Source organism: Borostomias antarcticus, assembly GCF_949987555.1.
Source record: "Borostomias antarcticus genome assembly, chromosome: 25".
NCBI classification, from domain to species: Eukaryota; Metazoa; Chordata; class Actinopteri; order Stomiiformes; family Stomiidae; genus Borostomias; species Borostomias antarcticus.
In genome coordinates this window covers 7136464-7148873 of record NC_140258.1, presented here as the reverse complement: position 1 = coordinate 7148873, position 12410 = coordinate 7136464, and the positions used below count along the sequence as shown (strand labels likewise).

The 12410-nt window shown below is 46.4% G+C and overlaps 1 protein-coding gene across 5 annotated transcripts; it reads left to right on the top strand.

The window, feature by feature from the left end:
* Positions 1-852: 852 nt before the first annotated feature.
* LOC311326025 (inhibitor of nuclear factor kappa-B kinase subunit alpha-like) lies at positions 853-11923 on the top strand. Of its 5 annotated transcripts, none has more exons than XM_084458863.1 (22): positions 853-1238; positions 1498-1686; positions 1841-1935; positions 2212-2329; positions 2638-2707; positions 2879-2967; positions 3129-3218; positions 3340-3464; positions 3834-3941; positions 4137-4272; positions 4449-4649; positions 5439-5541; positions 6125-6248; positions 6364-6515; positions 7844-7905; positions 8055-8164; positions 8288-8337; positions 8507-8615; positions 10251-10398; positions 10561-10688; positions 11118-11217; positions 11436-11923. In XM_084458863.1, exons 2-22 carry the CDS (start codon positions 1519-1521, stop codon positions 11496-11498), a joined length of 2349 nt encoding a protein of 782 aa, XP_084314989.1. In that variant the 5' UTR covers positions 853-1238; positions 1498-1518; the 3' UTR covers positions 11499-11923. The 5 variants fall into 5 exon arrangements, 4 of the variants coding, with proteins under 4 accessions (XP_084314989.1, XP_084314988.1, XP_084314987.1 ...); XM_084458862.1 differs by having other exon boundaries at positions 8055-8209; XM_084458861.1 differs by having other exon boundaries at positions 1778-1935.
* Positions 11924-12410: the final 487 nt, after the last annotated feature.

The following is a 12410-nucleotide window of genomic DNA, read 5'->3' as shown; positions in this document are numbered from 1 at the left end:
GGCAACACCCCTCCACTGAGTTTCATGAAATTGTTCTGTTAGTTTTTGCATAGCCTAATCCTGCTAACAAACCAATAAACACATGCCACCGAAAACATTACCTCTCATCCAGCTGTCGCTGGGGTGGAAGTAACAAGTAGGTAGTAGGGAGTAGGCCCTACAGCCCACAAAGCCATAAAGAAGCAATTAAAGGACTAGATTGGTATTTAGCATTATAAGCCCTGTTTAAGGTTATTTATGATCATATGACAGCAAAATAACAGCTGAATACCAAACTACTCCTTTAACAAAAGCGAAATGTGAAAAAAGAAAATCCTGATTCAGGAGGTGCAAAAAAGTCATCATATTTGTGCAAACCTACACTACTTTTACCGAGCATATTGGCCTCGAGTGTTTCCAGCAGTGTCGACCGAACCAGAAAGTGTGTGATTAGCCATGTTTCTATCCACTTGTCAATCGAATTATGTGAGGATCGCTAAAAATATGAATGCAAATAAAGCCGGTGAACATGCGTTTCCATCTAGAGCTTTAAATCTGATAAAGCATTTATCACAAAAGCCTTTTATCGAATAAGAGAAAATCCGACGAGATCGACAGTAGCCTACAAACTTGTTGGCGATTTTACTAGAATTTTACTGTTTCCATAAGGCATTTTTAATTCGATATAACTTAATTCGCATAAAACCTGTGGATGGAAACATGGCTATTGATGTATTTTGTCGTATTCGACTCTCACACACACGCACGCACGCACACACACACACACACACACGCACGCACGCACGCACGCACGCACACACACTATTTGACGCATGCGCAAAGATGTTATTCTGCTGGGCGATGACACTTGATGCTACTTTCGAAAGTGCTAGTTAGGCTCAAGTTAGCTAACTAGGGGTGATGTTGCTAGTTAGTAGCTGAACGAGCCGTATTTCATTTCTGCCATACTCAGGGAAATCGTGACATAGCCCCTACTCTTAGCTATTTACTAGATAGGCTACAGAACACGAAGGGGTTGTTTACAATCGCTATGCCTAGATAGCTAAACGTTAGCTACGCTAGCTAGGATAGCTAACGCAGTCCCTTCACCTTTCATATCGACGTCCGTCCAGTGGGTGTGTGCCGAGAGCCGAAGCTCACAACAAAGTGAAAACTCATTATTGACAACAACATCATGGGTGTCTCCGGCGAGCTGACGTTGACCTGACAAATGTGAACACATACTAACTGCGATCACGGTAATTTCCTTCGAGAGCCATCAAATCATTTGCCTCTTGTAGATCCCATATAGTAAAGTTATTTATCTAGTGAGCACGTATGCCAACGTCAGCGCTAGCCTTTTAACGTAGCTAGCCTTTTAACGTAGCTAGCCTTTTAACGTAGCTAGCCTTTTAAGCCACCTTGTTTTGACTATCCACTCTGCTATTTGTTGTGAGGATATCAAAATCATTATCACGGGAAGAGGAGGATTCGACTCAGTTCCTGTTTCTTCCACAGCCGACAGTGAGGGAGGGAAGGATGGACAGAGCCCCGCTGAAACAGACCCAGGTCTGTGGTCCATGGGAGATGAGGGAGGGAAGGATGGACAGAGCCCCGCTGAAGCAGACCCAGGTCTGTGGTCCATGGGAGATGAGGGAGCGCCTGGGGACGGGCGGTTTTGGCAATGTTTACCTATACCAGCACCTGGTGAGTTCTGGAGCCACCCACATTTCTCAAGTAGCTTTAAAGTTACAGTTGTATTGTCCGCTTTGTATTGAGGATTTGTCTGCTGGGGCAGATGTTGGCTAGGACTTTTGGAGAAGTCTGTATTGTTGCTGGTCGGTGTGTGTGTTCTGAGCAGGAGACAGCAGAGAAGATTGCTGTAAAACAGTGTCGCCTGGAGCTGAACTCGCAGAACCGAGCCCGCTGGAGTAGAGAGATCCAGATCATGAAGAAGTCAGTGTAGAACATACACCCTCTCACAATCACTGATCTAGCTACAGTCAAAAGGGCGGCCATCGGACACAACATTTAATGCTGCTTATAACATTATGACGAACGCTTTAGTCTTTCTTATAACTGTGATGTCATTTATTCTGGGAATCACAACAGGACTGACTACAATCAGATCGGCACTTACTCAAGTCACCACTGTCTCCTGCCTCCTTGACTGTGACCTTAAATAGAGTTTCCTGTCCCTGTGTCCTCCTGTCCCCTGTCTTCCCACCCCAGACTGAGTCATGTGAACGTGGTGAGGGCCAGAGAGGTGCCTGAGGAGCTGGGCTGCATCGCTCTCAACGACCTGCCCCTCTTGGCCATGGAGTACTGCTCCAGGGGAGACCTGCGGAAGGTCCGGCAGGGTGGATGGATTTATCAAGCATGGGCCGATGAGAGAATCAAATTCATTCACTCACTCACTCACTCACTCACTCACTCACTCACTCACTCACTCACTCACTCACTCACTCACTCACTCATTCAATTCAACAGACAATTAATTTATTCAGACCTAGGGGATAGACTGTCAGAAGTGGAGTGCAGGTCACTGCTAGTATTACAAGGATGAGCAGGAAGAGACAGGAAAGTTAGCAGTGGGTTCAGATCGTCGGTACTCACAGGAGTAGTACTGAATCTGTTTTCTCTTGAACCCTTCTCCAGCTGCTGAATAAGCCAGAGAACTGCTGCGGCTTGAAGGAGAGTGAGATTCTCTCGCTGCTCAACGACGTTGGTAATGTATTCTTGTGTGACCAGTTATGCAGAGCAAGACTGTTATATACTCTTATGTTGGGTGTATAGTAATTATCTGACTTGTTTCAAATATCTCTCCTACAACTCGCACACACACACACACACACACACACACACACACACACACACACACACACACACACACACACAGGGTCGGGTATCCAGTACCTCCATGAGAATAAGATCATCCACAGAGACCTGAAACCAGAGAACATTGTGCTGCAGGAGATTGGAGGGAAGGTGAGAACACATGACAAGAAAAAGGCAGATTCCTCCCAATTACAAACATTAAGGGAGGGCCTTGGGTCCTATTGGTTGTCGGCAAGCACGTTGATGGTGTAACAGGCCAATCTCCTCTCTGCCTTCCTCTCCTCTCCTTCCTACTCTCCCCTCTCTTCTAGCTGGTACATAAGATCATAGATCTTGGTTATGCCAAAGACCTGGACCAGGGCAGTCTGTGCACCTCCTTCGTTGGAACTCTGCAGTACCTTGTAAGGACTCATCTCTGCCTTTCAACTTCTAACATACAACTGATTGCAAGAGCGACACACTTTACACCGTGTGTGTTTCTGTGTGTGTGTGTGTGTGTGTGTGTGTGTGTGTGTGTGTCAGGCTCCAGAACTGTTTGAGGGTATGTCCTACACTGTAACGGTGGACTACTGGAGTTTCGGCACCATGATCTTTGAGTGTACCTGTGGCTATCGGCCCTTCCTGCATCACATGAAGCCTGTACAGTGGTGCGTACCATCATAGCTCACCCCCCTTCTTCCCTGTATAGTGGGGCGTACCATCATAGCTCACCCCGCTTCTTCCCTATATAGTGGGGTGTACCATCATAGGTCACCCCCCCTTTCTTCCCTGTATAGTGGGGTGTACCATCGTAGCCCCCCCTTCTTCCCTGTAGTGGGGCGTACCATCATAGCTCACCCCCTTCTTCCTCTCCCTCCCTCCCGTCACAGAGGATTCTGATTGGCCAGGAATCTTCCCACTAATATTTATTTGAATAGATTGTTAATCTTCCCTTTCTGTGAAGGCGTCTTGTGCCGATTGTGTCCGATTGTGTGTGAATGGATCTCTGGCCTGTTTGACGGTCTGTGTTCTTACAGGACCAGCAAAGTGAAGAATAAAAGTCCTAAGGACATCATGGCGGTGGAGGATATGAATGGAGAAGTCCGATTCTCCAAACGCCTGCCCTACCCCAACAACCTGACCAAGTAAACCTGCCTGCTACAGTGCTACCCACAGTACCAATGACTGTTATATAATATATGGTAATACCGTCAAGCATTGGTTACTCTGAGCTTAACCTGTGTGTTTGTGTGTATGTTTGTGTGTGTGTTTGTGTGTGTGTGTGTGTGTGCGTGTGTGCGTGTGTGCGTGTGTGTGTGTGTGTGTGTGTGTGTGTATAGGCCCCTGTTGGAGCCAGTGGAGGCTCTCCTGCAGATGCTCCTGCTGTGGGACCCTGCAGCCAGGGGAGGAGGGAAGAACCCAGACACACACCAGCCCCGCTTCTACACTGATCTCCAGAGTATCCTCAACATGAAGGCAGGGACACCTACACACACACACACACACACACACACACACACACACACACACACACACACACACACTGGGGTGTGTGGTCTGCGTGCTTTAGCTGTCAATACCGTAATGCTGATATCTTGAGCAGCGCGCTGACCTCTTATCGCCTGCTCGTGCCCCTGGTCATCATCCTCCAGGTGATCCACGTGCTGGACATGACCTCAGCCCAGCTCCACTCCCTGGTCCTGGGCAGCGAGGAGGGCCTGCACTCCCTGCAGCAGCGCCTGGAGGCCCACACCCACACGCACGTCGCGCCACTCAGCCAGGAGCTGCTGCTGGAGACCGGGGTGAGCCTGGACCCCCGCAGACCCCCCGCCCACTGCCTCCCAGACGGACCGGTACGCGGCCTTCAGCTGACCAAGTCATTCATTAATACAGCAGGGAATAGTGACGTGTTTTGAATTGAATGGGATTGGTTGAAAAACGCTTATACTCCAGCCCTGACCGGGAACGTGTGGTCTGTAGTAGAGGTCTTCACATGTCCAAGAAGTCGGACCCCTGCCCCTAGAGACCGTGGACCCGTCATAGAGATTCCAGCGGCAGCATGCACCAAACGGCTATAGTAAAAGAGTGATAATGTAACTGTCGATTTAATACCAATGTACTGTACAGTAATTCCAAAATAAGTAATTTATTTGTTTTACATGTATGTAATATTTTGTTTATCGAAATAATGATGGGCTATAATCAGCAAGACTTCGTAAAACAATCCTATCACCGTTGAACCTACCTCTCTCCTCTGAAAACCACACAACCTGAAATTCCTTCATAATCATTGCGCCCTTGGATGGCTTCTTGCTTGAAATTCCATAAAATATGACAATAGGCAAGTCTTTTTCAAAAGTTAAAAAAATCAGGAGAAATCTTATCAGGAAAATATAGTGATGTTTTCACAACGAAACATCTTTTGCGCAATTCATTCAGCCATAGGCCTACTACAGCCTTTCATACGAGAAAGAACGGAAGAAAGCTGTTGCTTATATCAGGCTAATTAACTCAGCACTGGTGATAATCAATCACATTAGTCTGATTACAGCATTAAGATAGTTAGATATAGGGCTATAACTTTAACCAAAAGCCTTCTTACTTTAACTTACTTTGTAGTAATGTTCCGACTCTTTTTGCAGCGAGGATGGGACAACTCCATTGTCTTCCTGTTCGATAAGAGCCTGACCAAATACTCTGGACCCTTCACTGCTAGACCTCTGCCCGACAGCGTCAACTTCATAGGTAGGCCATAGTGTCATATACAATACTACTCTTCTAGGTAGGATGAAGGGGAGTATGGATTGGCATAAAATAGTAGGTTAATATAGTATGCACATACCTCTGATGCAAATACATCTTCCATGTTCAGGTACTTTCTTTGTTGAAGTTAGCGTGGACGTTCACTCCTGTAGCTGTAGAGCAGCCTGTAGAGCTGGAGGCTTGATGACTACTGCTGTATGTCAACTGATGCTGATGTCATTCTCTCTCTCATCTCTCCTGTCTTTCTGTGGTGTCTGTCATTCATCTCTCTGGTATTTCTCCTCTCCCTGATCTCCTTTGATCTCTCTCTGGTCTCTGATCTCTCTCTCTATGATCTCTCTCTGATCTCTCATTGGTCTCTCTCTCTCTGATCTCTCTCTCTGGTCTCTGATCTCTCATTGGTCTCTCTCTCTCTGATCTCTCTCTCTATGATCTCTCATTGGTCTCTCTCTGATCTCTCTCTCTGGTCTCTGATCTCTCTCTCTATGATCTCTCTCTGGTCTCTCTCGCTGGTCTCTGATCTCTCATTGGTCTCTCTCTCTCTGATCTCTCTCTTGTCTCTTAGTGAGGGAGACTAAGACCCAGCTGCCCCTGGCTAACCTGAGGAAGGTGTGGGGTGAGGCGGTCAGCTACATCTGTGGACTCAGAGAGGACTACTCTCGTCTGTACCAGGGACAGAGGGCTGCCATGTAGGTTTACACATGCACACACACACTCACACACACACACGCACAATTAGTTATTATTGAAATGTTTGTTATCTCTTCTCTGAAACGGAGTGTGTGTGTGTGTTTGTGCGTGTAGCTTGAGCCTGCTGCGGTACAACACCACCCTGACCAGGTACAAGCACCTGCTGTTCTCCCAGTCCCAGCAGCTGAGGGCCAAGCTGGCCTTCTTCAAGAGCAGCATCCAGCATGACCTGGACCACTACTCCCAGCAGAGTCACAGCGGCATCTGTGAGTGCGACCGCCACTCACCCAACATCCTGCATTGACCAGCACACACACACACACACACACACACAAGCTAGCTCCTTTTTCCTCTGTGCGCGCACCCCCTTTATAATGGAGGTCTATGGGCCTCTGCTAAAAACTATGATAAACATGCATTTTCAAGGCAGGAAGTTTTGTGGTGTTCCATATGTGAAAATCCACGCCCTCTGCAATTTTTCACTGGCTTGTAGTGGCTTTGTTTGTTGATCTACGAAAATTCCCACCCGTAGCTTTTGCAGAGATTAGTCTGTAGATTGTGCGTAGCGTGTTTTGTGCCGATTGGTGAACATTCTTAGGAGGAGATGCATTTTAAGTGTTTTTCATAAAATTCCAAATGGCAGAAAATCAAATATGGCGGAAAATGATCCAAAGGTACCTCATTTTTGAAAATCTGACTTAAGGGTCACAATAAACACACCTCAAACTTTGACACATGTCTGAGACGGCGACATGAGACTTGATGACAAATATGATGATGTGAATTGTGGGTATTTTGTAGTGGACTATATAGTGAATGAAATTCACTGTTGGGAATTCGAACACTACAAAAAAGTTGGGACTGTACCAACTTTTTACCATACACTTCTATGGTCTGCCATAGACTCCAATGGCAGGAGAAGATTATGAAATAATAATAAGAAAAGCCACAAACACAATGGTGGCCTTGACAGCTTTGCTGTTTGGCCCCGAAATACCGTTCCACCATGACTGATGATCATCTGGAGGCCAGTGTGAGATTAGACATCAGCAGCTACTGTCCAGATTATGCAACCTTGTCTGATTCCATCCAGTGCAAGTCATCAGACTAATATTGTGCCGTGTGCTGTGTTCATAACCATGGATATTGCATTGCATATTTTATGTCCATAAAAGGAAGAAACAAGAACTTGGAGAGACTGGTCATTTAAGTAGCTTAAGAAACTGCTCTGCTGACTGTTACCCGTTAACAAGGTTTGCAAGGCACGCATACAACATGCTCATGGCCTTCCAGTGTGAAGTAATTGGTGGCTTGATTAATAAATGTATTCTATGATGATGTTTTTTCACCAATGGGATTCTTTTTAAGTTAAGATATGACTTTAATGAGACGTGAATTAAAACCTAGCCAATCTTGTTGAGCTGGTCATTTCAAAAGTAGCTTGCAAGCCAAAAAAACGTGTGGGAACCCCTGATCTACAGTATCTGTCTGCTCCTGTCCTGAGATGGTTGATTGAAGTCGTTCAGCGGCCCTGTGTCGACTGTACTGTACTACTAACTGTACTGCCCTCTGCTGTTAATCCCATGCACTGCAGCCTCAGAGAAGATGCTCAAGGCTTGGCAGGAGAATGAGGAGAAGGCAGCAGAGTTTGCACAGGTAGGGAATTTGTTTCTACTCTGATAATACTGGACTCTTCTAGTCCACTCTACACATATCTACTACTCTCATTTACGTCTTTGTGTGTGTGTCTGTGTGTTTGTGTGTGTGTGTGTGTGTGTGTGTGTGTGTGTGATGTGTGTTTGCAGGTAGCGGAGGTGGGCTATCTGGATGAGGAGATTGTGTCTCTCCACTCTGAGATCGTGGAGCTGCAGAGGAGTCCGTTTGCCAGGAGACAGGGGGATGTCATGGAGAAGTTGTCAGTGTCAACACTCATCAGCCACACACTGGCATGGGCATGTGTGTGTGTGTGTATGTGTTTCTGTGTCCTAGTTGAGAAGCTGTGTGCACGTAATTAAGAACGTTCTATGTCTTTCTGCAGGGTGGAGAAAGCCATCGATCTCTACAAGCAGCTGAAAGCCAAATGCAAAAGTGAGTTGAATCCTGTGACTGACGGATGCTGAGGTGTGTGTGTGCGTTCTCACGAGGAGGTGGGTGGTAACACCTATTGTGTGTGTGTGTGTGTGTGTGTGTGTGCGCGCGCGTGCGTGCGTGCGTGCGTGCGGGTGCGTGTGTGTGGATTGTGTGTGTGTTGTTGTAGGCCCTGACCCTCCCCATGGCTACAGTGACAGCTCAGAGATGGTGAAGGCCATCGTCCAGACAGTCCAGAACCAGGACAGAGTCCTCAGAGACCTCTACACACATCTCAGGTACCCCCCCCCCCCCACCACCACCACACTCAAAACAGGAACAGGTGCACAGTGAGCCTGTTGTCCCCCATCCACGATGCACGTCGTCATCATGTACAGTTGTTGAATGAAATTGGTCGTCCTCTCGTTGATCTAGCGGTCAGAATGTCTAGAGGTGGACATCAAAGGATTCCTTTGGGGGGTGGGCAGTGCAGTGGACTCTGAGCTCTCCCTGTGTGAGAAAGTAACCATGTAGATTCCAAATATGTGGTCAGTTTATCGAAATAAGCCCTGACTTTCATGTTTGTGGAGATTGCTGGCCATGGTCTATTTTCCACTTTCACTTTTACCCTCTCCGACATGCAGGCCAAATTTAGCATCGAATTAGCATAAAATAGACATCCAGGCTATTATACAGGTGCATCCCCCCAAAATTTTTATATTGTGAAAAAATTCATTATTTACCCTAATTTGATTCAAAAAGGGAAACTTTCATGTATTCTAGATCCATTACACAAAGTGAAATATTTCAATCCTTTTTTGTTTTAATCTTTATGATTGTACAGTATGTTCAGTATGTTCATTTATACACTCAATACTTGGTCGGGGCTCGTTTTGCACAAATTACTGCATCAACGTGGAGCGTGGCATGGAGGCAATCAGCCTTGAAATATTTCACTTCATGTGTAATGAATCTATAATATATGAAAGTTTCACTTTTTGAATTAAAATGTGTAATGAACTTTCCACAATATTCTAATTTTCTGAGATGCATCTGTATGCTAATTTGAACTGTCTAGGATTCGTGAATACATCACCACTACAACATGCATCACTCCACCTCCCGGTTTCGCGCCCTCATTGATTTTTAATGGGCTTAAGATTATCATTGCACGTCAATTGTGCTAATGGCCATGCACCGTAAACCCTGTAGCTGTGTTCAAAACCATTCCCTATTCCATATATAGTGCACTATATAGTGTGTCCGCCTTTTTTTTTGTAGTGTTCGAATTCCCAACAGTTAATTTCATTCACTATATAGTCCACTACAAAATACCCACAATTCACATTTATTTCTAGTGAAGAGATGATGTACCCTACAATTTCTCCCGTATACCACAATGCAACTGTCGTGTTTTACCGAAACAGAAGACGTGAAGAAGACTGAATACTACATGAGTAAATTTCAACTTGCGGCCATCAGTGCTCGGTTTGTTTACGGGATACTGGGCACGTCTGCTTGCTTGCTTGCTTGCGGCCATGAATATCCGACGGAATGACGTTCCATGTAGTGTCTGAAAACCATTTAATTGTTCCCTATGTACTTCACTATATGGGGAACACATAGGAAATGGGGAGTGAGTGAACGATTTCAAACACAGCTTATGTCTGGAGTGGAGTGGAGTGGTTGCGCGCGCCACTGTGCCGGCGTCACATCGCATCAAAGCCACTAGCAGGCTACATTTAATTGATAAAGCAACCTCGACATTTTGACAGCGGCACAAATGCCACGCTGGCCGAGAGGGCGTTCAGTGATTTTCTGGGCGTCGCGGCCACAGACGCCGTTGAACTCCTGCCTTGCTCTACACACAACCTGGGAGTCTCACACACTCCCTCTCTCTTCTCCTCCCTCTGTTTTGCTCTCCTCCTCCCCAGTACGATCCTGATGTGTAAGCGGCGGATTGTAGATCTGTTTCCCAAACTGGAGGTGGCGGTAGAGGGCATCAAGGCGGCGGAGGCAGCGGTCATGCACATGCAGACGAAGAGGCAAAGAGAGTTCTGGCACCTGCTCAAGATCGCCTGTGTGAGTAATGAACACACGCACGCGCGCGCACACATACAGTACACATACACACTTGTTTATGCTGCACATTCAACTGACCAACTCAATCTAAATAACCCGAGTTCAAGTGTGTTTATTACTGTGTGTGCGTGCGTGTGTGTGTGTGTGTTTGTGCTTACGAAGGCCCAGAACAGTAGACGCAGTTCTCTGTCCTCCAATCCGGAAGCCTGCAGCCCCCCTCAGTCCTCCTCTATGTCCCTTTCTCAGCCTCAGACGCCTCCTCTCATGTCCCTCCCAGGACCCAGTGACAAGTAAGACAGCCCCCCCCCCCCCCCCCCCCTTCTATAAAAGCACTGCCATTGCTGCCAAGTGCCAACATCTTAGATGTCTGCAACAGGTGTTAGTAATATATAACCCTTCTCTCTCTCTCGCTCTCTCTCTCTCTCTCTCTCTCTCTCTCTCCCCCTCCTTCTCTACCCTTTCTCTCTCTACCTGCTGTTTCTATGTCGGGGACTACGGATGGAATATAGCCTTGTGCTAAATCCGGCTTTTTTTTTTACACATTGTCGTGTATAGATGTTTATAATGCATCCATTTCATGTATCTGTGTTCATCAAAATGCATTGTCCCGTCAAAATAAACAAATAAAGTAAAGTACCCCTACTCTTTATCTCTCTCTCCCTCGTTCCTCCTCTCTCCTTTCTCTCTCGCTCTGCCCCTCCCCCCCCCACACCTCTCAGTGCGTCAGTGCCCCACCTGTTGGAGGAGAACCAACGGTACTTGACTCAGCTGACGTCTCTACTGCACGAAACCACTCGGCACATAGAGCACAGCATCATGGTGAGCGTGTGTGAGAATGTGTGTGCGCGCGTGTTTAAGTGTGTGTGTGTGTGTGTGTGTGTGTGTACATGTACATAATGTCTTCTCACAACAAAGGCTGGATTATGAGGTCTTATGCACTATCATGTGGACCCTATGAGCCAGCGCGTACAGTGGTGTTCTCACTGCCCCCCCCCCCCCCCCCCCCCCCGTCTGTTTGTGTGTGTTGTGTCCTGTAGGATCAGGACTGGAGCTGGACTCAATATGGATCTGTGCAGCAGGCTCCTTCTCAGACGCTGTAGACACGCCCCCTTGCCTCCCCCGGACCAGCCCTCTCTGGCCAATGGGATGAAGGTTTTCGGCAAGCGCCTCTAACCCATATGCAGCTCAGACACATCGACGCAGACTATACAGACGAACTGTGTCATGACATGACTCGGTGATAAGGAATGTGTAAACATTGAGAAGGAAGCCATAATATTTGCCTGTTAAATCATATGCATTTTAGAGACACTAATCGGTTCATTTCACGTGCCTTTCTAAAGTTGTAACCCAGTATGTTCTCTATGAGGTCTGATATCATGTAACCACATTTTATTTATTTGTTTGATGATTGAGCATTGACAGAACAATATGCTGACTGTACAGCAGTGTAAGTAACTGCAAATGAATGCAGGATGTAATGAACTGATAATAGTTTATATTTTGTGTTGTTTGCTTAAGGATGTGGTGGTTGATAAAGTTTTGAGTAAGACTCAATGTGTCATTGGATGGTGGTGATCATTGGCGTAGAATTAACCTGGGACACCCGGGAGATGTCCTGACCAATATCCAGAGACTACTGAATTGTCTCTAGCAATAATTTGGTACCAAACGCTTAACGGATTCTCCTTCTCTCCTAGTCCCACCTCCCTTTCCCAATATCGCTAATAGGATTGGCTTGCCGCTTCTTGCTAACGCGTGAGAGGCTGTAGTATCTGGTTGAATTTGGTTGATTTTTCAATACGGGACAATCCCGTATTAACGGCAACGACTTGCCTACCATTGTGAACGTGGCTAGATTTGAGCCATGAAGGCTCACTCGCCCAATGAATTGCATAACATTAGTAAACAAACCAGACATGTAGCCTAACGTTTAGGTAAAGTTCGGTTTTTTTAACCCTATTATCAATTTGAATGCAGCAAGTGCTCATGTAGGCCAGATACATGATCAT

What these genes read in the sequence shown, in the direction of transcription:
- LOC311326025 (XM_084458860.1), top strand. Translation starts at nt 1,519, where the DNA reads ATGGACAGAGCCCCGCTGAAACAGACCCAGGTCTGTGGTCCATGGGAG. An exon ending in CCAGGGGAGACCTGCGGAAG is followed by an intron (nt 2,330 to 2,637) that starts GTCCGGCAGGGT and finishes ACCCTTCTCCAG; the next exon opens with CTGCTGAATAAGCCAGAGAA. An exon ending in CACATGAAGCCTGTACAGTG is followed by an intron (nt 3,465 to 3,833) that starts GTGCGTACCATC and finishes GTGTTCTTACAG; the next exon opens with GACCAGCAAAGTGAAGAATA.